At 38.2% G+C, this 25,639-nt stretch overlaps 1 protein-coding gene across 2 annotated transcripts in view; it reads left to right on the forward strand.

The window, feature by feature from the left end:
• FAM117B (family with sequence similarity 117 member B) overlaps positions 1–25,639 on the forward strand; it is a 79,432-nt gene that overhangs the window by 13,246 nt on the left and 40,547 nt on the right. For both annotated transcript variants that reach the window (XM_042244965.2, XM_042244963.2), the window contains exon 2: positions 23,499–23,650. In XM_042244965.2, the coding sequence (XP_042100899.1) occupies positions 23,499–23,650 (152 nt within the window). The remainder of the gene's footprint in view (positions 1–23,498; positions 23,651–25,639) is intronic.

Genomic DNA, 25,639 nt, shown 5'->3' on the forward strand with positions numbered 1-25,639 from the left:
TTTTTCATTACACTCGCTGTTCAAAAGAACTTGGTGCAGTGATGGAAATGTTCTGTATCTGTTACCTAATACTGCACGTTAGAACCTTATAGTAATATACTTCTGTTTCCTGCCTCACATCTTTTGTGCTATTGTCCAGTATTTTGTTTTTCTGTTGTAAATCCCACAGTACATTGTTACTCTTTTTACCTTAGATGGTTATTTTTTATCTTTATTCTCATTTTCATCATTCTTAATTTCTTTGTGTGAAATAGGGTGGTTGTAGTGTGAGTGAAAAAAGGCTTATTTGAGAAGCAAAGAAATAACAGACCTTGTTACCTGATTAGATTTGCTGGGTGAGAAGATGAGAGGTCATCATTTTGACTGAGATTTCCAACCTACCTGAGTGGTTGAGTTAATAATGTTGTCATTATTAACTGGTTTGGTAAATTCTATTATATTCAGTATGCATACAGAGTAGGCCATAAACTTCTGAGGCATAATGCGCTAAAATTTTTTAACATTTCAAAAGAAATAATATGGAAAATTTGGAAGATAAAGCCTAATTTTTTTTCTGCATATGCTCTTTCCAATTTATTATTCTTAAAAATTTGTAATAGTTATTTTACTTACTGTCCTACTGTGGTTACTGAGATCTATGTAGTATTTTCTGAAAAACTTTCGCATTAATTATGTTTTCCCATTGTGCATGTATGCTGATATTTTTAAAGATAAGGATGAATGATGTCTTTAAAAAATTGTTTAAGGCGCCTGCTGATCTTTGCTCCTTTTCTCTGGTTGCAGTGAATGGGGTTACTCTTTGTTGCAGTGCACAGGCTTCTTGTGGTGGCTTCCTTTATGGAGCACAGGCTCTAAGCACGTTGGCTGCAGTCGTTACGGCTCAGTTGTGGCTCGCAGGCTCTAGAGCACAGGCTCAGTAGTTGTGGCGCCTAAGCCTAGTTCCCTGGCATGTGGAATGGTCCCTGACCAGGAATCGAACCTGTGTTCCCTGCGTTGGCAGGTGCATTCTTATCCAGTGCACCACCAGGGAAGTCCTGGTGATGTCTTTGTATTCTTTTAGAATCCATGCTCACTCTGTGCAGAACAACATGTAAGTCATTGAGATGGCATCTCTGACCTTATGGGCTTTAGAATTAAAGAGAGAGACAGTGTGGATTTTCGTATTATTCAAGGATTAACAATAAAAGTAAGAAAATATGTAGTATTACTAAGAAGAGTATTACTTAGTTGCAAAAGCCTGCTCTGGCCCTGTGGGACTCTGTTTTGATTCTGAGTGCTTTGTGTGCAGTCAGGAATTGCTAGGTGACTTGTAGCATAGACATTTGTCACTTCTCTAGAAAGCAGTTGCCATTAATACTGTGCCTGGAATTCTTGGAAAGTCTGCTCCTGGAAATTGATTTAGTGTCACAGGAATGCTGTTGTCCTACTTCAGAGATGTCTCTATTGTATTAGGAAGAATTAGGATCCACAAGTTAAACTTATATTCTCCCAGATAGCCCATCCAAAACCTCCTTTGTAATTAAATCCGTTACTCTCTCCCCTCAGTTGGGGTATTAATAAAATGGCAAGATTTAAATGAGACCCAATAAAAACTTTGAATGAACGGATGGCTTCCTATTTTAAAGCAGTGTGAGCCTGAAGACCCATGCCTGTCTTCTGTGTGTCTTTTGTCTGTTCCCTGGTTTGGAGTTCTTGTGTAGCACTAGGTTTTAAGCACTACTGTTTTCTTATAATTGAGCTTTGCTTATGAATATTATACTGCTAGCTCAATATTGAGTAGAATATCTGTAATAATCCTTGGAAGGCCTGTTGGACATCCTGCTGGATAGGGAAGTTGCATATTTCTAGTAATGGTTGATGAGATTATACTGATCCATCTATTAATACATACTCTTGTCTGATACACATATTTTTTTGAGGGGGGCGGCCTGTCCTGGGTCTTTGTTACTGTGTGGGCTTTTCTCTAGTTGTGGAGAGTGGGGACCACTCTGTAGTTCTGTGCAGGCTTCTGATTGCTTTTCCTATTGTGCAGCACAGGCTGGAGGGTCCGTGGGCTTCAGTAGTTACGGCCTGCAGTCTCTAGAGTGTGGGCTCAGTAGTTGCGGTGTATGGGCTTAGTTGCTCCAAGGCATGTGGGATCTTCCTGGACCAGCGATTGAACTGATGTTCTCTGCATTGCAAGGCAGATTCTTAACCACTGCACAGAATCCTGATATATGTTTTTATTAATAGTATACTTTTGACTGGTACCTGGGTTTAAGGCTAAGTATAGTGAGAGGTTATAGAACAGCTTCCCCTTTGTAAAACTTTATAAACTTTGGCTTAATCACTCTCCTTTTTAGTGGATTTCTATTTTCTTTCCTATAAATTACCTTAGTAAAAATATATTTAAAAATGTGTGTGTTTGGGGACTGGTATAAATAAGTGTATGTTGATATATATCCTCTTTAAGAAAAAATATTTCCAAGATTGAGATTATTTAGTTGTTTTAAATAATTTGCTGCTTTGTAGCACTACTTACCAAAAAATAATTGAGTCAGTTTACCCTGTGAACAGAAAGAAGTGTGTCTACCTGTTGCTGTGAAGCCTTGTCATAATTAGACTTCATATCTTTTCTTTAGTTTTATCAATTCAGTGTGTGTAATAGAGTACCTCATTGCTTCCATTGATATTTCCTTAATATCTATTTCTTGGAGTCATAGAGAGTACTTGAGATAATATATTTAATAGCTTCATGTAGTAGCCATGTAATACCATTTAATAAGAAATAATAGTTGTTATTAATTTGGCATGGAACAACAGACTGTTTCCAAATAGGAAAAGGAGTAAGTCAAGGCTGTACATTGTCACCCTCCTTATTTAACTTATATGCAGAGTACATCATGAGAAACGCTGGCACAAGCTGGAATCAAGATTGCCGGGAGAAATATCAATATCCTCAGATATGCAGATGACACCACCCTTATGGCAGAAGGTGAAGAAGAACTAAAGAGCCTCTTGATAAAAGTGAAAGAGGAGAGTGAAAAAGTTGGCTTAAACTCAACATTCAGAAAACGAAGATCATGGCATCTGGTCCCATCACTTCATGGGAAATAGATGGGGAAACAGTGGAAACAGTGAGACTTTATTTTTTTGGGCTCCACAATCAGTGCAGATGGTGTCTGCAGCCATGAAATTAAAAGACGCTTACTCCTTGGAAGAAAAGTTATGACCAACCTAGACAGCATATTAAAAAGCAGAGACGTTACTTTGCCAACAAAAGTCCATCTAGTCAAGGCTCTAGTTTTTCCAGTGGTCATGTATGGATGTGAAAGTGGGACTATAAAGAAAGCTGAGTGCCAAAGAATTGATGCTTTTGAACTGTGGTGTTGGAGAAGACTCTTGAGAGTTCCTTGGACTGCAAGGAGATCCAACCAGTCTGTCCTAAAGGAGATCAGTCCTGGGTGTTCATTGGAAGGACTGATGTTGAAGCTGAAACTCCCAATATTTTGGCTATCTGATGCGAAGAGCTGACTCATTTGAAAAGACCCTGATGCTGGGAAAGATTGAAGGTGGGAGAAGAAGTTGACAATAGACGATGAAATGGTTAGATGGCATCACCGACTCAATGGCCGTGAGTTTGGGTGAATCCGGGAGTTGGCGATGGACAGGGAAGCCTGACGTGCTGCAGTCAGTGCGGGCGCAAAGAGTCGGACACAACTGAGTGACTGAACTGAACTAAACTGAATATTCTTTTTATTTATTCTATTTTATTTTTTTTGTCCATGCCACAGGCTTGCAGGATCTTAGTTCCCCATACTGGGATTGAATCTGGGTCACGGCAGTGAAAGCTCTGAGTCTTTTAACTACTGGACTGCCAGAGAGTTCCCGCATATGGTATATAGTACTATAGGTATATAATACTGTACTGTGGTGGTTTAATTGTTAAGTCGTGTCCGACTCTTTGTGACCCCATGGACGATAGCCTGCCAGGCTTCTCTGTCCATGGGATTCTCCAGGCAAGAATACTGGAGTGGGTTGCCATTTCCTTCTCCAGGGGATCTTCCCAACCCAGGAATCGAACCCGGGTCTCCTACATTGCAAGTGGATTCTTTACCAACTGAGCTATGAGGGAAGCCCAATACTATACTGTAATAGTTTATAATGTTTTTCACACAAATAATACATAAAAAAACCACAAAATTAAAGAAGACGTTTTTAATCTTACAGTACATTAGCTTGAAAAGTATAGTATAGTTCAGTACAAATGCTGGTTATGGGGCTGGCCTCGAGTAAACAGGCAAGAAAAGTTACTAACTGGAGGTGGGAGATGGTAGAACAGCTACATCACCATGCTTTTACGCTTGCTTCCAGACATCCTGGTCTTGAAATAAAGACACTGTACTATTGTACTCTATACACTACTGTACAGTACAGTACACAAAAGCACAACCAGTTGTAGAGGATGCACGCGTGTGACAGTGTACATGTGTGAACTACACGATCGGACATGCGAATGCACATTCACATCTTTGAAAGTTTGCAACTTGGAGGTTCGTAGGGGACTTACCTATATTCTTTTTAAGTGCTTGTTCACTCTTTATGTGAAATATATAATTCTGTTTATATCTGTTAACTGATCATTTTACTCCTTGAAAGTTTAACTTTTTTAGCTCTTACTGTTTTAAAAAGATTTTCTTCATTTGGTAGTTGTGTAGAGTATGAGGTTTATTGAGGTATAATTTACATACACTAAAATTCATCCTTTTAAATATATACTGTCGTATGCACTTTGACAAAGAACACAGTTGCATAATCTCAACCACAATCAAGATATAGAACATTTCTGCCGCTGCTGCTGCTAAGTCACTTCAGTCGTGTCCGAGTCTGTGCGACCCCATAGACGGCAGCCCACCAGGCTCCCTCGTCCCTGGGATTCTCCAGGCAAGAACACTGGTGTGGGTTGCCATTGCCTTCTCTAATATAGAACATTTCTATCACCCATAAAGTTTCCTCATACTTTTTAAAGTCATTCCTGTCAGTGGTTTGCTGCTGCTGCTACTGCTGCTAAGTCACTTCAGTCATGTCCAACTCTCTGTGACCCCATAGACTGCAGCCCACCAGGCTCCCTCGTCCCTGGGATTCTCCAGGGAAGAACACTGGAGTGGCTGCCATTTCCTTCTCCAATGCATGAAAGTGAAAAGTGAAAGTGAAGTTGCTCAGTCGTGTCTGACTCTTCATGACCCCATGGACTGCAGCCTACCAGGCTCCTCCATCCATGGGATTTTCCAGGCAAGAGTACTGGAGTGGGGTGCCAGTGCCTTCTCCTCAGTGGTTGCTAGGCCATAGCAACTGCTGATTTGTTTTTGGTTCCTGTAACCTTTACTTTTTTCAGAATATTATTTATATATTTGTACAGTACTTAGCCTCTTTGTCTTCATTTGCTTAGCATAGTGCATTTGAGATTCATTCATGTTCATGCATGTATTGGGAGTTCACTGCTTTTATTTCTGAGTAGTATTCCATAATATAACTGTATCCCAGTTTGTTGATTCATTTCCTAGTTGAAAGCTATTTGGTTATTTTCATCCCTGATATTGGAAATTTGTATCTTTTCTTTTTCCCTTAGACATTTTTACTACAAGTTTATGATTTTTATATACCTTGTCCTAGAATCAGCTTTTAGTTGAATTTACATTGTTATATTTGTTTCATTGCCACTCCTATCTTTATTTTTTTCTTTGTTCCACTTGCTTTGTGTTTAGTTTTTTCTTTTTCTAGTTTTTCTCAGATGGAAACTTAAATTATTGGTTTGAGACCTTCTTTTCTAACAAGAATTTAATGTTTAATATTTTTCTTTAAGCAGTTGTTTAGCTGCTTCCCACAAAATTTATTGTATTTTATTTTCATTTTAATTCATTCAAAGTATTTTCTAGTTTCTAGTTTCTCTGAGGCTTCTTTGATTTATGGATTATTTAGAAGGGTTTTGTTCAATTTCTAAGTATTTGAGAATTTTCCACATAGCTTTCTCTGATTGATTTTTAGTTTGATTCCATGCCAGAAAACATACGTTCTCTGAGTTCATTTCTTTTAAATTTATTTAGTAGTTGTGGTGCCAGCTCAGCAGTTGCCATTTCCCAGGCTCTAGAGCACAGGCTCAGTAGTTATGGTGCCCTGGCTTGGTTGCTCTGTGGCATGTGGGATCTTCATGGATCAGGGATCGGACCCATGTCTCCTGCAGTGGCAGGCAGATTCTTTACCACTGAGTCACCAGGGAAGCCCTCAAAAATACTTTTTTTTAATTGAAGTATAGTTGATTTACAATGTTCTGTTTAATTTCTTTTTTTTTCTGTTTAATTTCTGTTCTTTGTATACTTTTTTGTCATTGATTGTTATGAGAATTATAATATACATACCTAACTTTTCATGTAATCAGATAAAATGTAGAAATTATATAATCAATTATGTCTTTCTGGCCTCTTCCCTTTATATTAGAGTGTTCATGTATATTATATCGTTAGACATTGAAAATGCTGTACAGATCATACATATGACCGTATGTATATGCCCTTACAATTTTTCCTTAAGAAACTGTGCATGAGTGTAATAATTTTTACAAAGGAAAACCCTTGATGATAAAGGCCTTAATTGATAAAATTTGAGTCAAAAGCAGATTGCATCTTTGCTGTAAGCTTTACATTAAAGGGGATTGAAAAAAGAAATTATTTTAGCAAAATAAACACAAAAATTGAAAAAAATTAAAAATAGTCTACCTATCTTCTTTAGTAAAGTAATAAAAAATTAATGGACTCATTAGAATTTGCACTGAAAGAATACTTTGTTGATAAAAGATTAATTAATGTTACACATTCAGAAACACATACACAACATACTATATAAACACAGCTTTGGTCAGGATGGACGGGATGAAGGCTTGAAGAGTCAGAGAAGCTTACACTGCCACATCTGTTTTTTTAAAAAAATTGTATCTGAGTGTGTACATATGAACATTTATATTCTGAAAAATCTCAGACTCTACTGCCTGCTAGCTGGGTTTCCACTGATGGCATGGGGGAATGCAGCACAAATAACTTTTCACTTTCTGCTTTATCCAGTTCCATTTCTCTTAATATTTTGGTAGCATGCTTCATTTCTATAATAAAAAGCTAATCAAAATTCTGTGTTAATAGCAGTGACTTACAATGGAATTAAGTGTTGAGAAAAGAAAGGATGAAAAACAGTAAAAGCATTACCACTGAGATTTGCTCTAAGGTTCTATTTGGGCTGTTTTGGTAGAGTTTTCTTTTTAACATGGTCCTAAACAAGCTTCTTCTGTGTGTGTCCCCTATTTCCATAAGAGAAGTGATATTCTGTATTGGATCCAGTTATTATGATGAAAATAATTGCATCTAGAGAGAGAGTTGTGTCAGGATGCCCTTGGAAGGTATTCCTTGTGTTGTGTTTTAGACTAATCTCAAAATGAACCTTAGCCTTTGGGCCCCACTGGATTATTTCAGGATGTAAGCTAAACTAAGTAAGTTGGGTTACACAGTTCAGTAGTATTCTGGGTGTGTTGATTTCTGCTAGGTTTCATTCTTTTTGAAGCCTTTGGAATAGTGGCTGGTGAGGAGATAAACAGGTATGTAGTGGAGTAAATTAAAAGACGCTTACTCCTTGGAAGGAAAGTTATGACCAAGCTAGATGGCACATTCAAAAGCAGAGACATTACTTTGCCAACAAAGGTCCATCTAGTCAAGGCTATGGTTTTTCCAGCGGTCATGTATGGATGTGAGAGTTGGACTGTGAAGAAAGCTGAGCACCAAAGAATTGATGCTTTTGAACTGTGGTGTTGGAGAAGACTCTTGAGAGTCCCTTGGACTGCAAGGAGATCCAACCAGTCCATCCTAAAGGAGCTCAGTCCTGGGTGTTCATTGGAAGGACTGATGCTGAAGTGGAAACTCCAATACTTTGGCCACCGCATCCAAAGAGCTGACTCATTGGAAAAGACCCTGGTGCTGGGAAAGATTGAGGGGAGGAGGAGAAGGGGACGACAGAGGATGAGATGGTTGGATGGCATCATCGACTCAATGGACATGGGTTTGGGTGGACTCCGGGAGCTGATGATGGACAGGGAGGCCTGGCATGCTGCGGTTCATGGGGTCACAAAGAGTTGGACAAGACTGAGTGACTGAACTGAACTGAAACATCTGGCATGGCTCAACCACAGAAGAGTGGATAAGGCTATAGAATAATAGTGCTGTTAGAAGTAAAATCACTGTCACAGCAACATACATATGCCTGGTCAAAACAACTAGGTCCTAAACATCAATGGGCAGAACTGCCCTACACACACAAACATTGGTTTATCTAGAATCTAAACACACCCGGAGTACAATTTTTAAGAAGTCTGTTTTCTCTTTCTAAGGAGAGATTAGTAATAGTAGGATAGCGAATAGACTGATAAATCAATGGATGGAAGGGGTCCAGGAAAATTTGTAGAAGAGGTTAGAAAACAGGGCATTTTAAGTAGAAATACTAATCTCAGCTCTTGATTTCGTAAATACAAATATTATGCTGTGATGTTAGAAATTTTCAAAACAAATATAGTTTAAAAAATAAAGTGATTCTAGGAGAAAAAAATTTTAGTTTCTAAAAAACACATACTCTGCTCTATCAGTCATGTAATATCAGAATAGATAGGTCTGCTTACTTGCCAACAGGTTTGTCAATCACACATAGTGTGGATCCGAGTTTTTTAATTTCTGGAAACCTGATTTTATTGCCAGAATTACAGCAAGAAATGTCAGCTTTGCAAAATAAATTATATAGGGAGGATAAAATTTGCTTATTTTTGAGGGGCAGCAATCTAGAAGACATTTCCCCCTGAAATTCTCCAGACTATTTTTTGAAAATTACTTTGTTAACTGAGACAAGCTTAAATTATAAAACCTATCCTTAGAGATATTTTGGCCAAGCAGGAACATAACTAAGGGAAGTGTTCCTCACATTGTTTCAAGTGGAATTTTGAGACATGTCATTGTGAAAGTATTTCCTTAGATCATCTTTTAGAGGAGTATTGCTTTTTTTTTTTTTTTTCCTTTGAAATCCTTATTTTTGAGTTTTTTATTGGGTCGAAAATGAAGGAGTATTGAGGCACCAATTTGATTTATGCTGTTTTTTGTTTGCTTGAGGTAGTTTTTTCTAGCCTCTTGGTTGTAAATGACAAACCAACTTAAATTAGGTCGAATGACAGATTTGATGAAATTCTGAACAACTAAGAGCTTGGATTGATCTGTCCACAAGGATCAAATGCTTTCAGGATACTTTCTGGTAATCCTTTAATTTTTCATCTTTGTCTATCTCTTAGCTTCATTCTGTCCTGTTGACTCAAATCAGTAGTCCTTCATTGAATACGTATTATGTGCTAGACATGATTTAGGTTGGTGGAGAAGCAAGTGCTAACATAAGACAAACTAAGTCTGTGTCCTCAAGAAGCACTCTTTCTAGTGCAGGGACTTGTTCTGCATAGCAGGGGACAAGGCCAGAGACATTATGGACTTGATTTTCATCTGTAAGACCCAGGAGGCAAGAGGGGGTCTCCCTCACCTGCTCTCCTAGAAAAATTCCAGGGAAGGACTGTGTTAGGTTGATCCCATTCTGCAATCAGTAACTGCACCCAGAAGGGTAAGACACTGTTACTAACTAAGCCTGGGTCATTTAAACTCAGTATGCAAGGACCAGAGTCTGTTACCAAAAGGAGGAAAGGCAAAGATAGTAGCTCTTCTTGGCATTTGCATTATGAAGTTTGACTTCTTGTATTTGTGCTTCAGATAAACATATCACATATGCGAAAGCTTTACTGATTTTGAAAACTTTAAAAAAATGTTAGTCTTTCTCCTCACGTCTAAATCTAAAGTAATTGTGAACTTCAGTTTGATATGCGAAGAGCCAGATAAATAATTTAACATGTTGCTTCCCACATAATTCACCACATTGATAGGAAAGTTGTTGTCTTGTAGATTATAAAGACATGGTTTTGAAAGCTAATGTTGCATGGTGTTTTAGTTTGGTTTCTCCAAAACACGGACTTGTTTGTTTGATTCCAGGAAGAGATGTTAAGGAAGTGGTGAAAAGATGGGGAAAGGACAAAAGCCAGTATGAATGTGTTAATAAGTAGTATACCACAGTGGACAACAGGAGCTCAGGCCTACTAAGCACCTCTGATTGGTCATGTGGAACATACCTCAGAATTGTCTCAATGAGGAGATAAGGAAGCTGGGGTATTTATCCATCACCTTGTGTCCCTCAGTGGTTGGTGGTTTAAGGGAAGTTGACTTCCAGCCACTTCCTGTTTGGCCTGCTGCCTGTTGAGTGTTTTCCTTCAGTTTAGAGAAAGCTCTGAGGCACAGAGGGACAGATGCTTGAGAATTGTTCAGAGAACTATCCATAGAAACTGCAGGTGTTCTCCATAGTGGCTGTGAATGGATATGGGTAGGGCTTTGATAGTTTCTGTCCTTTATCAAGCCCATCTTTGCATGAAATGTTCCCTTGGTATCTCTAATTTTCTTGGTGTTGTTTTCCTCTATTACTTTGCATTGATTGCTGAGGAAGGCTTTCTTATCTCTCCTTGCTATTCTTTGGAACTCTGCATTCAGATGCTTGTATCTTTCCTTTTCTCCTTTGCTTTTCGCTTCTCTTCTTTTCACACCTATTTGTAAGGCCTCCTCAGACAGCCAGTTTGCTTTTTGCATTTCTTTTCCATGGGGATGGTCTTGATCCCTGTCTCCTGTACAGTGTCACGAACCTCCGCCATAATTCATCAGGCACTCTGTCTAGCAGATCTAGTCCCTTAAATCTATTTCTCACTTCCACTGTATAATCATAAGGGATTGATTTAGGCCATATTCAAAAGCAGAGATATTACTTTGCCGACTAAGGTCCTTCTAGTCAAGGCTATGGTTTCTCTAGTAGTCATGTATGGATGTGAGAGTTGGATTGTGAAGAAGGCTGAGCGCCGAAGAATTGATGTGTTTGAACTGTGGTGTTGGAGAAGACTCTTGAGAGTCCCTTGGACTGCAAGGAGATCCAACTAGTCCATACTGAAGGAGATCAGCCCTGGGATTTCTTTGGAAGGAATGATGCTAAAGCTGAAACTCCAGTACTCTGGCCACCTCATGCGAAGAGTTGACTCATTGGAAAAGACTCTGATGCTGGGAGGGATTGGGGGTAGGAGAAGAAGGGGACGACAGAGGATGAGATGGCTGGATGGCATCACTGACTCCATGGACGTGAGTCTGAGTGAATTCCGGGAGATGGTGATGGACAGGGAGGCCGGCCTGGCTGCGATTCATGGGGTCGCAAAGAGTCAGACACGACTGAGCGACTGAACTGAACTGAACTGATACCTGAATGGTCTAGTGGTTTCCCCCACTTTCTTCAATTTAAGTCTGAATTTGGTAATAAGAGTTCATGATCTGAGCCACAGTCAGCTCCCGGTCTTGTTTTTGCTGACTATATAGAGCTTCTCCATCTTTGGCTGCAAAGAATATAATCAATATAATTTCTGTGTTGACCATCTGGTGCTGTCCATGTGTAGAGTCTTTTCTTGTGTTGTTGGAAGAAATGGTTTGGACCTAACAGAAGCAGAAGATATTAAAAAGAGGTGGCAAGAATACACGGAAGAACTGTGCATAAAAGAGCTTCACGACCAAGATGATCACGATGGTGTGATCACTCATCTAGAGCCAGACATCCTGGAATGTGAAGTCAAGTGGGCCTTGGAAAGCATCACTATGAACAAAGCTAGTGGAGGTGATGGAATTCCAGTGGAGCTATTTCAAATCCTGAAAGATGGTGCTGTGAAAGTGCTGCACTCAATATGCCAGCACATTTGGAAAACTCAGCAGTGGCCACAGGACTGGAAAAGGTCAGTTTTCATTCCAGTCCCAAAGCAAGGCAATGCCAAAGAATGCTCAAACTACCGCACAATTGCACTCATCTCACATGCTAGTAAAGTAATTCTCAAAATTCTCCAAGCCAGGCTTCAGCAATATGTGAACCGTGAACTTCCTGATGTTTAAGCTGGTTTTAGAAAAGGCAGAGGAACCAGAGATCAAATTGCCAACATCTGCTGGATTGTCGAAAAAGCAAGAGAGTTCCAGAAAAACATTTATTTCTGCTTTATTGACTATGCCAAAGCCTTTGACTGTGTGGATCACAATAAACTGTGGAAAATTCTGAAAGAGATGGGAATACCAGACCACCTGACCTGCCTCTTGAGAAACCTGTATGCAGGTCAGGAAGCAACAGTTAGAACTGGACATGGAACAACAGACTGGTTCCAGATCGGAGAAGAGTACATCAAGACTGTATATTGTCATCCTGCTTATTTAACTTCTATGCAGAGTACATCATGGGAAACACTGGGCTGGAGGAAACAGAAGCTGGAATCAAGATTGCTGGGAGAAATATCAATAACCTCAGATATGCAGATGACACCACCCTTATGGCAGAAAGTGAAGAGGAACTAAAAAGCCTCTTGATGAAAGTGAAAGAGGAGAGTCAAAAGTTGGCTTAAAGCTCAACATTCAGAAAACGAAGATCATGGCATCTGGTCCCATCACTTCAAGGGAAATAGATGGGGAAACAGTGTCAGACTTTATATTTTGAAGCTCCAAAATCACTGCAGATGGTGATTGCAGCCATGAAATTAAAAGGCGCTGACTCCTTGGAAGGAAAGTTATGACTAGCCTAGATAGAATATTGAAAAGCAGAGATATTACTTTGCCAACAAAGGTCTGTCTAGTCAAGGCTATGGTTTTTCCTGTGTTCATGTATGGATGTGAGAATTGGACTGTGAAGAAAGCTGAGCGCCGAAGAATTGATGCTTTTGAACTGTGGTGTTGGAGAAGACTCTTGAGAGTCCCTCGGACTGCAAAGAGATCCAACCAGTCCATCCTAAAGGAAATCAGTTCTGGGTATTCATTGGAAGGACTGATGCTGAAGCAGAAACTCCAATACTTGGGCCAACTTATGCGAAGAATTGACTCATTGGAAAATACCCTGATGCTGGGAGGGATTGGGGGCACGAGGAGAAGGGGACGACAGAGGATGAGATGGCTGGATGGCATCACTGGCTCAATGGACATGAGTTTGAGTGAACTCCAGGAGTTGGTGATGGACAGGGAGGCCTGACATGCTGTGATTCATGGGGTCGAAAAGAGTCAGACATGACTGAGCGACTGAACTGAACTTAATAGTTTCAGCTATAAATGGTGAAAGATATGGTATATCCTCAAGTAGGTGGGTTATTCCTTTGATTTTTCACCAAAATTCTAATGTAGTGCTAGAACAACATAAGTACCTATCCTGACCACCCACCCCAGTTCAGCTCATTTTCTCTACATTATTATTGTTGACACTGTCGGGGGAAATATACTGCAGAAATTTCAGGGGCTCAACAAAGGTTTATTGTGGCCAGTGTAGGTTCGGTGGCTTTCTGGAATTGCTTTCCTCCAAACAATGACTCAGAGCTCCAAGCTGAAATTCTACTGTCCCAGAGTACTCCTTGTCCACCAAGTGGACAGGAGAAAGCATGGAGAGGGGACATGTCACTTCAGTCACATAGTGTGTGGCCAGAACCAGTTACAGGGCTCCAGCCTAATTTGAAGGAAGGCACTGTCTCTGACCCATTTGGCAATGAAGAATTTTCACTCAGCTGTCAAGATTTCATGAATGTTAATGGTGGTCTGCAAGACCCTTAAGTCACATTTCTTCTTCCTTAATAGTATTCATATTTTGCACATACACAATAATTACCATTTCCTTTATTGATGGTTAAATCACAAATGGTAAAAATAAAGAGCAGTTATTTACTATTCACAAAACTGAAGATTCTTGCTTTGTCATTAATTTGGCACCCGGCAAAGAATTACAGCAGAATTTCTTAGTTTCCCCTTTAAAGTTTGGCACCACTTTTCAAAAGGATTGTTTCAGTGGCTAATTTATTCTACATGAACAAATGGTAGCAGAGTGTAGGATGGGATGGTGGGAGGAGAAGCCAAAGCTGATTGATGTAATTGTCAAAGCACGAAGTGATGAAACCTGAAATTAGGACAGATGGAAAGAGTCTTCCTGTAATGCCAGAGACCCAGGTTTGATCCCTGGGTTGGGAAGATCTCCTGGAGAAGGAGATGGCAATCCACTCCAGTATTCTTGCCTGGGAAATCCCTTGGACAGAGGAACCTGGTGGGCTACAGTCCATGGGGTCACAAAGAGTTGGACACAACTGAGTGACTAACACTGATGGATATGGAAAGGAAGGAATGATAAGGAAGTATTGTCTTGGTGAATCTGACAGTTTTTGTTTGGGAGAGTTTACAGGAGGGGAAAAGGTAGAGTGATTTTGGAAGCCCAATAGTGCTTCTCCCGCAGAGCTTTTTCCCAAGCTGCTCTTCTCTCCAGCTGGGCCACCCCTCATATACTCTTTCCTCTCTCCTGTGTCTGTTCAAAGGCCTTCCTAAGTTCTGTATAAAATGGCAACCTCACATAGCTCGCTCCTCTGCTGCTTTGCCCTGCTTTCTCCCTGTTATTAGCACCTACCATATTGGTTTTATGAACAACTTCCTCTATTAGAATACAGGTTTTGCAACGGCAGGCATCTTTTCTCTTGTTCATTCCTGTATCTGTAATAGGTACGCAATAAATGTTTATTGAATGAAAGCCGTGGAAGGTAGGCCACTCAGGAGATGAATAGACGTGGTAGGTTTAAAATTGCTTTGTAGCTGACTTCTTTAGACATACATGGCAGGCAATTCTAAAATGTATTTCTTAAGGGATAGAGAATTGAAGCTAGTGGTGTAGATGTTAACAAGTGCAACATGACTCATGTACTGATTGGTATTAAAATTCCAAGTACCTCTTGAAATAGGAAATTTAAATTCCTTTTTGTTTTTTGTATTTTATTTATTGTTGCTCTTTGAAGACTCGTATTAACAAGTTTTTATTGGTTGCAAAAGGATCTGTTTATTTTAGTTTTTTAAAAGAATTGTTTGCAAGAGAAGTGTAAGACTGCAGTGGAAGCCCAGAAAGGAGCTGTGGCATGCTGTGAACTAAGATAGCATGAACTTTGGTTACAGCTGGCTGATGCCGAGAATGCTCAAGGGCTAAGTCCTTGCTTCACTGTTCAGTATTTCCTCTTAACTGTTTGTTTAGACTTGAATTTAGTGTAAAAAATTTGCTAGCGCCTGCTTTAGAGTGATGAGTTAAAGGCCAGTTATTCCTTCTTCTCCATTTCTTTTTAAAAATTTTATTGAAATGTAGTTGCTTTACAATATTTTATCAATTTCTGCTGTAAAGCAAAGTGATTCAGTTATACATTTATATATTCTTTTTTATATATTCTCCCCTTCTCCATTTCTTAAAGGTTTTACTTTATACTCCTTTATAGGGAACCTTCTTTAAAGGGTCATGTCTAACTTCTCAGATCCTATTAATGCCTCAGACTGTACAGTATGACTTCTGCCTGTTGACTTTATTGACATATCTCTTGAAAGGGAGGGAGTACAGTGTTCTCTACATGCCAGGTATTTTATGTATTTTTTTCTGTTTGATCCTCACAGCAATCCAGAGACAGCCTTTCCCCCAAACTTCTCTTTGCAGGACCCTGAAATGTTCTTGTTTCCCAAGATTCCATTCAGTACCCCCGCTTCTCTTACGCTTCATCCGTTGTGTATGCACCAGTGGCTTTACCCTGTATAGACAGATTACTTCTAAGTTTCTCCTTCTGACGCAGCTCTAGACAAACTCACTAATGTGTAAAACTGACTTAGGTCTCAATTTAATATCCTACAACTATATCAAACCCAGAGTTTGAAACTGAATTATAGACAAGTTGCCTAAGCCTGCAACTTGGGGAAATCATCATCATGCTAGATGCTATTTACTAGATTTGCGCTCTGTACAGAAATATTCTCATTTAATCCTCACAACAACCCAGTTTATTTTACAGAAGCACTAAGAGAGATTTAGAACAGTAAAGGAGTTTAACCAGTCGGCAGTACAACAGATGGAGTTGGGTTTGAACAGAATATGTGTAGTTGCAAACTCCATATTCTGTCGGTTCTGTGGCACTTCTGGTCCCCGTCCCTTCAACATGAACACAGCACATGTACACACCCCTATGAGCACCCACTACTGCTGACCTTTTGAGTTGCTCTGAAATATTTCATGTTTCTTGATTCTGGTTGCCTTCCTTACTTGGATTATTGCAATAGCCACTTAATAAATCTTCCTGACTCAGTTTCTTTTACATCCATACTGCTGTCAAAAAATTTCTTCTAAAATGCAAATTTGATTGTGTCATTTCCCTTATTGCCTTTGGGATAAAATACTTGGCACAGTATTCAAGACCTTCTTTGTTTGCAGTCATGTTGTGAGCACGGTCCTTTTGTTTCAGCCATTATAAGGTACATTTACGTCCTAGAGCTATATTTCAGGATTACGTATGTTCTTCGGGCATGCCCTTTAGTTGTTTCATCACTGTCAAATTCCATTTTTAAGACTTGCATCAAGTGGCAGCTTTTCCACAAAACCTCTGCTCTTTCAGCATTTCCTTTCCCTTTGAGTATCCTCATTTGTGATCACTAGGACCTTGGTCCTTATAGGTATGACCTCTTATAGGTGGGGAAAGGAAAGATGCAAATGATGATGGAGAAATTTAAATTTGGACTATGAGGAAGTTGTAGTTGAGAGCTCAGAAGGAGATGAGAAAGATGTTGTTGAGACTGGAGAATGGGGCATCCTTGTTATGTTGAGGCAGAAAATTTAGCAACACTGTTGACGTTAGTAGCATGGAAAGTAGGGACTATGCCTAATAAACAGGACGATCTAGCTAAGGAGATTTCTAAGCAGTGTGAAGGTGCCAAGCAGTTTCTTCTGGCTGCTTATAGCAAAATGTGTGAGGTGCCCTGTGACCTCTTAACACTGTGAACTTATCACTCTTCTCTCTTTTTTTTTTTGGTGTGTGTTTTCTTAATGGAAGTAATAGTTAATTTACAATGTTGTATTAGTTTCTGGTGTACAGCAAAGTGAGTCAGTTATACATACATCTCTGTATGTGTGTATATATATTCTTTTCATATTCTTTCCCATTATGGCTTATTGTAGGTTAGTGAATATACAGTAGGACTTTGTTTCAATCCCAGTCTCCCAGTTTACATGTCCCTTAACCCTTCTCCCCTTTGATAACCGAAAGGTTTTTTTCTGTGTCTGTGGATCTGTTTCTGTTTTGTAAATGAGCTCATTTGTGTCATATTTTAGATTTCGTATATAAGTGATACCTTATGGTATTTGTCTTTCTCTTTCTGACTTCACTTGGCATAATAATCTCTAGGATCATCCATATTGCTGCAAATGGTATTATTTCATTCTACTTTATGGCTGAATATAGGTTATGCACCACACCTTCTTTATCCATTCCTCTGCTCATGAATATTTAGGTTGTGTCCATGCCCTGGCTATTGTAAATTAGATTTTTAAATTTCTAGAATAGACTTTTTTTTGATACCATGTCTATAGGAAACCAGTTTGGCTAATTTGATTATTTAGTTCTTATTAGGGTTAATCATTAATTTGGTACTGCTGTGCCTGCATCAGTTCTTGATGTTATCTGTTTATGTTTCATTGAAAACTTAATCAAAAAATTAACTGAAACCTGGAGTAACTAAAGAAAGTATGAAGTAGAAATAAATTATGGAAGCACATACTTTTCCCCTAAATTTCCCTTAACAGATGATAATAAAGTTCTCATGTTTATCATTTTAAAACATAATTTTTAATAATTTTACTATTCCGTTATATTTTCCATCAGTTTCCTTAACCTCCAATATTGGCTATATTTTTTATGGTTTTTACTATTGGAAATGTTATGAATGTCTTTGAATTTAAAACCCTTTCCACATTAAAAAAATACTTAATTTATTGGCTGCATCGAGTCTTACTTGCAGTATGCAGGATCTTCGTTGTGGTGTGTGGTCTTCTCTTGAGTTGTGGTGCGAGGGCTCCAGAGCGTGTGGGCCCCAGAGTTTGTGGCCCACAGACTGCCTAGTTGAGGTGCTTGTGCTCAGTAGTTGCAGCACACAGGCTTAGTTGCACTGAGCTGGGTGGGATCTGAGCTCCCTGACCAGGAATCGAACCCACATCCCCCGTACTGGAAAGTAGAAGCTCAACCATTGGACCACCAGGAAAGTTCCCCTTTTCTACATTTGATTATTCTATTTACATGCCTAGATAGAGAGTCGTTGAATCAAAGTTTATGAATTTTTTAAAATACAGGTAGTAAATTCACATGTAAATTTTAAAATGTATAATTAGAAGTACAGTGAAATAACTCCCTTGCACCTCTCTTGTCTGCCCACCATGCAGTTCCCCTTTGTGGAGTCAGCCATTGTCATCAATTTTTTGTGTTTCTTTCCAGAGACATTTTAAGTATGTGGATGTCTGTGTGTGTGTAGGAGGTGGAAGCTTAGACAGTGGATGAGTAGACATACACTGTTACAGGCATTTAATCATACTATGTGTACTATTTATGGAGTAGGAGATGGCAACCCACTTCAGTATTCTTGCCTGGAAAATCCCACGGACAGAGGAGCCTGACAGGATACAGTCCATGGAGTCGCAAAGAGTTGGACATAACTAAGCGAGCACACGTGTACTATTTAAGATAAAATTAACTACATGTAACTTTACTAGAATTTAATAAAAGAAGAGGAAGGTAAAATGAGATTGAAGGAATTTCTTTTGATTTAACTATTTCTTGAGGATTCCCTGATGGTCCCATGGTTGGGACTCTGCTTTCACTGCCTAGGGCCTGTGTTCAATCCCCGATCAGAGAACTAAGATTTCTCCTGCAAGCCACACAGCACAGCCAGAAAAAAACACAAAAGCATTCTTCATCAGAAGAAAATTAAAATACTTACAGTACTAGTAATATATAAGAAATATAAATTAGCAGTAAAATTACAATTTTTAGAACTCAACAACAATTGAAATGCAAATAAAATGATATTTTTAATCTTTGGGAAAATTGAGGAAAATTAATGAATATACTTAAGGATGTGGTAAATGAGTATTCTTATAAGGGCAAAATTCTTTCTGGTGGCAGGTAATTTGGCAATATTTAAAATTTTAATACGTGTTTACCCTTGGAGATACAAAATTTGATGTCTAGAAATTTTTCATAAAGAGATAAGTAAGTGTAAAATGATATATATCTGCTGCTGAAAATGTCCATCACTATAAGATTAAGTTATGATGTATCCAATCAATTGGATACTGTACAGCTGTTAATATTAAAAATGGTGATGAAAGAAGGAGGGGACATGTATACCTATGGCTGATTCATGTTGATGTGTGGCAGAAACCAACACAATATTGTAAATCAATTATCCGTCAATTAAAAATAAACTTTAAAAAATGGTGATATAGATTCGTATTTATTACAGTGGAAATAGGTCCTTGACATGCCCTTTTTCTTTCTCAGCAATAAGTAATAGCGTGCCTAATGGGACCTCATTTATATAAAATTGTACATGTGTGTAAATGTAGACAGATTTCTGGAAATAAATACTGATTAAAATGATTCTCTGAGTGGTGGCCTTTTGGGATTTTGTGGGGTTTTTTGTTTTGTTTTGTTTTAGTACTGTTTGGTTTCTTTATATTTAATCTTTATCATTTTTATGCCTGAAGAAAGAAGAGTATTTTTCCCCTTTCTGAACAAATAAATATGTCTAATTTATCCCTTCTGCTTGTTAATTGACTTTGTGGATAACAAGAAATACAGCTTTTAAGCCAATACCTGATAAATTCTAGAAATACCTAACTCTAACAGTGTCTGTAGAAACTTTCTAATGTGAAATCTGAGGGCCATGGTTTGGGATGCTCTACTGCTGCCATTGAAATTACCCAAGAACTGGTGCCTATAGTTGCGGAGTTCTGAACTCCAGACCCCAGGGCATTTACTGAAATTTTCATTGCCACACCCTGCTGTAAGTGCTTTAAGACTTAATTTTTAAAGAACAGAGTCAAGTTTGAACCCTTGTTTTTGTTGCTTTGATTTACTTTTTCTCAGCTTTGTTTATACTTAACGAAGAAGATTGTTAGATATATAAAGCATAGCTCATAATGATGTAATAAATGTATACATTGTGAAAAGATTCCTCTCATTTGGTTCATTAAAGCATCCATCACTTCACATATTTATCTTTTTTTCATTTATGCGAGAGAACGTTAAGTTCTACTCTTGCAGTGAATTTCACTAATACAATATAGTGTTAACAATTGTATTACCACCTCAGACCTTATTTATTCATTTATAGCTGAAAATTTATACTCTTTCATCAGCCTTTCCCTGTTTCTCCCATACCCCTGGCCATCACTTTTCCTACTATCTGTTTCCATGAGTTTGACTTTTTAAAAAAGATTGTACATGCAAGTGATACTGTGCAGTATTAGTTTTTGTTGATTTACTTTGGATTAACAAAGTATCTGAATTTATTGCACACACCTGCCCTTGTTGATAAACAATAGAAATATTAGAAACCATTCTCTTTTCTGCATATATGTCAGGTATTGTTTAAATCATTGGGTTGAGGAAAGTAAAATTCCTGCCCTCCAAAATCTCACTCTCCTAGAGCACAGGGACAGTCAGGAGACCATTTCAGTGAACCATGCTAAGGCAGCACACAGGAGGGCTTTTGACCTAGATGCTGATGTATCGTTTTTTTGGGTTTGGGTGACTATTCAAGGAAGATTTATTTTCAGAGGAAACATTTGAACTGAATTTTGAATTTCAGTTCAGACATCTGAAGTTTCAAAGATTAAACATAAATTAGCCAAACCCAGGAAAGGGATATGAGGGTAATGTAGGTAGAGACAAACTCTTAGAGGCAGACAGGGCATGGCACATGCTGGGAACTGTAAGGCCTTCAGCGTGGTTGGGATTAGAGGCAGTCCAGGCAAGAAAAAGGAGATCATGAAGGGTCTTGTCAGCTGTCAGCTGACAGTTTCTTTCTCTGGAATTCCATGTAAATACAGCCTTTGTTCACATAGACGGGAATTCTTTGAGTCATCTTTGACTCTTAAGTCTTCCTCCCTTCCCTTAAACTTCCTCATAATTAGGCACCAAATCTTGTCAATTTGGGGAACTTGGATTGAAATAGAATAATGACAAGCTAGATGTAGACTCGGTGTTCTTTATGGCAGGCTGTAACTTAGTCTTTTTAATTTCTAGGGCTTAGCACTGGCTTCCAGACCCTTAGTAAATGTTTACATGAAGGGAGTTCAAAAGAAAATGTTTAGTGTTTTTATGTGTGACCACATATAATTTTTCTATTCTCCCTTGTGTTATGGAAAATCAGTCTTAGAAAGTCTAGTTGAAAAGTCAGTGCTTGGATAATATAAAATCTTGATGAAATCAGACCTATTTGATTAATACACTGAACAGTGATGGAAGCAATGTTGTAGTTAAGGAAGAGAAGGGCCAGACAGCTTTTAACAATTGGATTTTAATGAATATACTCCAGTTTACATAGTCTGTGTCCCTTTTTTGTGGCCAAGAACAATAGTTTTGTGACCATCCCGGTAGAGATTCATTTTTTAGTTAAAGGAAAAATCATGTACATGTATATTTATTGCTTTTCACTTGTTATAGGTGAGTATATGCTTCCTTGAACTTATGGATATGTACTGTATTTATTTTGTGTTTAACTATAAAAGGAAGACACTGCAGAGATATGGTTAGCATTTGCAACATTTAGGCATTGTTTTAGTGAAATAATTGTGCCATTTTGAAAACAAATTATGTATCTGAGGCATATCTTGTGAAGCAACTTTTATGATTATCAGCAACACAGCTGATAAAACTATTATCTTGGTGGAATTGAATCTCTTATTATTTGGGTCACATAACCAACAACTGAACTTTTATACTTGTAACTATATAAGACCCTTGTCAAGAAATAATGTGATATGATTAGAAGAGAGGCATCCTAAAATGTTTTCATATATGGCCTTAAGAAAAACAAGGTATTTGTTATATAGAGAGAGCTAGAATGGTAGCATTATAATGTTCATGTTTCATATTTTTAAATCCTTTAATTTAAAAATTTTTGTAATATAATTAGCTAAGCCTATTACTTTCCCCCTTCAAAAAAGAAAAAAAAAGGAAATAGAGTATTTTTTCTGTATTGCTCTAACTTCCTATTACCTCTAGTTTCTTTTCTTTTTTTTTTTATAGTTTTTATTTTTGGCGTATATCTAAATACATATCCTGTATCTTGAAATGGAAAATATATTTGCATATATGTCTTCAAGTATAGCTCCTATAGGCTGGTTAGTTTGGTTTCTTGAAGTCTATTTATTATAACAAAACTCAGTAAGACATGTGCCTGACAGAGCTGATTAAAGTGAAATTTTACCTGTAACTTTATCTTAGCTGCCTTATTTCCTTTTGAGTGAGTATAGGTGGTGTAATAACAAGTGATATTTACCTATTACACGTACTTAATCTTAAACCCAAGGTGAGCATTTTAAAAATGGGTAGATAAGGATGGTGGCCTTTCTTATTATGCCTTTTTGTCTCTTAGGACACATTAAGCTCGTAAATCCTCTCATGGGTAATATTGATACATTTGTCTTATTTTCTGTTTTTTTGTAGAGATTAATTGTAGTTGTAAGAAATACAGAGATCTTTTGTACGTTTAGCCTATTTTCCCCAGTGATAACATTTTTGTAGGATTACGTAGGATTTTGACGTTGTACAAACCACTGTTCTTACTCAGATTTCTTCCGTTTTTACTTGTACTTGTGTGTATGTGTTTTAAATTCTCTACTGCTTAATCTTCTTTTTATGTTTGTACATCCCCACTACAGTCAAGATGCTGAATAGTTTCCTGTCACCAAAGGGTCCTGCATATTGCCCTTTTGTAACATCTGCTCCTCTCCTGTACTTCACTTTCCCTCTTCCTATCTGCTAGTGGATCCCTGGCAACCATTAATCTTTCTTCCATTTCTAACATTTTGTCATGTCAAAAATGTACAAATGAAGTCATAAGTAGCCATTTGAGAGTGACTGTTTTTACTTAATATGTCTGGAAATGAAATGAAGTTGCTTCAGTCATGATCAACTAAGTCTTTGCGACCCTGTGGACTGTAGCCTGCCAGGCTCTTCTGTCCACAGGATTTTCCAGGCAGGAATACTGGAGTGGGTTGCCATTTCCTTCTCCAAGGGATTTTCTCGACCCAGGGATTGAATCTGAGTCTCCCGCATTGCAGGCAGACTCTTTATCTTCTCAGCCACCAGGAATCCCTTAATGTGAGAGCCATCCAAGTTTGTGTGACTCAGTAGCTTATTCCTCTTTGTCACTCACATTTTATATTTAAGTTAGAGAAACTCTACCTAGTTTCTGCTTTGTTTCCTTCCTAAGCTATTTTTTAAATAAATGTATCTGTCTTAAATCTAGGGGACAAAACGAGACCACCTTCCTCCAGCCCCTCTAGCATCATCCGCCGTACCTCCTCCCTGGATACACTCGCTGCTCCGTACCTAGCAGGGCACTGGCCTCGTGATGGTCATGGGCAAGCTGCTCCTTGCATGAGGGACAAGGCCACACAGGTAGGTTTATTACAGTTCTTATCTTGAAGTGTTTCACTCTGAAACCATTTCTCATAATATTGTTTATTCTACTCTGCTCTCAAATTCTTAAAACTAGTATGTATTAGCATTATCTGGGAAGCTTATCAAAAATGCAGATCCCCAGGCTTGACCTTGAATGTTCTCCAGTAGGTTTTGGTTGAGTCTTAAGAATGTGCATTTGAAACAGTTCTCAAAGGAATTCTGATATATGCAGTAATTTATGGACATGTTTTCTCTCACTTTTTTATAGTTTAGAACATCACAGTAAATTTAATTTATGGAATTTGGACTTAAAAATTTGTTACAATAAAGGTTACTTTTTCATCCCACCTTATATTTTTGTGCCAAAAATCTTCATGTTTTGGGAAATGGGGATGATTTTATATTGCTGATAGAATCTATAAATGTAGATATCCTGACAAAGGGACTCTGGAAACAAAGTTTTGTACTTTTAGATTTATAAAAAGTTTTAATTAAAGGGATCTTAAAGGATCATTTGATCTAACTCCTAGTTTTACGGGTGAGGAAACTAAAGTCCAAGATCATAAAGCCAGTTGTTGACTGTGTCTTAGTTGGGTGTAGTTTCTGTTGCAGCAACTTAACTACAATTATAATTTAATTAAATCTTTGTATAATCATTTAATGTTTCTCATAGTCATTAGATGGCAAGCCCATGAAGGCAGGAACTGTCTGGCTTGCCCATTTTTATATTTTCATCCTCAGAAATTAGTACTATACTAGATGGAATAAGCACTCCAGGAATATTTGCAATGGATTGAATGAGCAGAACAGTTAAAGCTTTTTGGCTAGTGAAGAATGAAAATCATTTTAAAGAGTTAAAAGATCCTTGATACTGACTGTTGAAAATCAACTAAGGTACATCTTGATTTAGACTTTAAATTTACGTCACTTGATGGTTGCTTGATCTCAGCACTTTATGAGAGAGCGTTCTTTTACAGGACCAAGTACATACACTTTGCAATGGTTTTTAGATTTACATATTGGTTTCCAGAATTCCATTAGTTTGTTTTCTGTTTTCTGTTCTGATACTCTTAAAACCGAGTCCCACTATTAGGGTAGATACTTAGGATTCGAAATTACCTCGAGGGTTATACTCCAGTTGCAACTACAGAAATGAAAGTGCAGAGTCTGTATTCTGCATTGAGTCTTGTACTCATCAAAAGTAATGAGTCTTTTAAGAAATTGTGACCTTTTAAGCCAAAGAGTTCTGCGGTGGTGGTTTGGTGGTTTAGTCGCTAAGTCGTGTCTGACTCATTGCGACCCCGTGGACTATAGCCTGCCAGGCTCCTCTGTCCATGGGATTCTCCAGGCAAGAATACTGGAGTGGGTTGCCATTTCCTTCTTCAGGGGATCTTCCCAACCCAGGAATCGAACCCAGGTCTCCGGAATTGCAGGCAGATTCTTCACCAATTGAGCTATGAGGGAAGCCCTCTGCATTTATTCTAAATCTGTAACTTTATTGAGATTAGGGCATGGTCATATAGAAAATGAGTAAAAATTCTTTTCCCATTTAGGTTATTACAGAATATTGAGCAGCATTTCCTGTCCTATACAGTAGAATTTGAAAAAGAATAGAAGCCCATATATGTATAACTGAATCACTTTGCTGTATACCTGAATCTGGCACCTTATTAATCAACGGTGCACCAATATAAAATTAAAAAAGGAAAATGAATACGGTCTCTACTTGATTTAGCTTCATCCAGATGTGATGTTTAAATTTGTGTGAGTGTATTTCCTTCAATATTTCTGCAACCCTCTTTATTTCCTCTGCAGTTTCAGATTCAGTGGGTTCAGATATTTTGCCTTACCAGTAAGAATATATGGTTTTATAAATCGCTGGGAGCCCCTTGTTCTGTGGAAGTTCAGTAAGTCTCTTCAGCGAGTTGCTGTGATCTAGCTCTAGCTATCACTTGACTGGTGTTCCTGTCGTTTGTTTTGTTTGTA

The sequence above is a fragment of the Ovis aries genome, chromosome 2, assembly GCF_016772045.2.
Source record: "Ovis aries strain OAR_USU_Benz2616 breed Rambouillet chromosome 2, ARS-UI_Ramb_v3.0, whole genome shotgun sequence".
Taxonomy (NCBI): domain Eukaryota; kingdom Metazoa; phylum Chordata; class Mammalia; order Artiodactyla; family Bovidae; genus Ovis; species Ovis aries.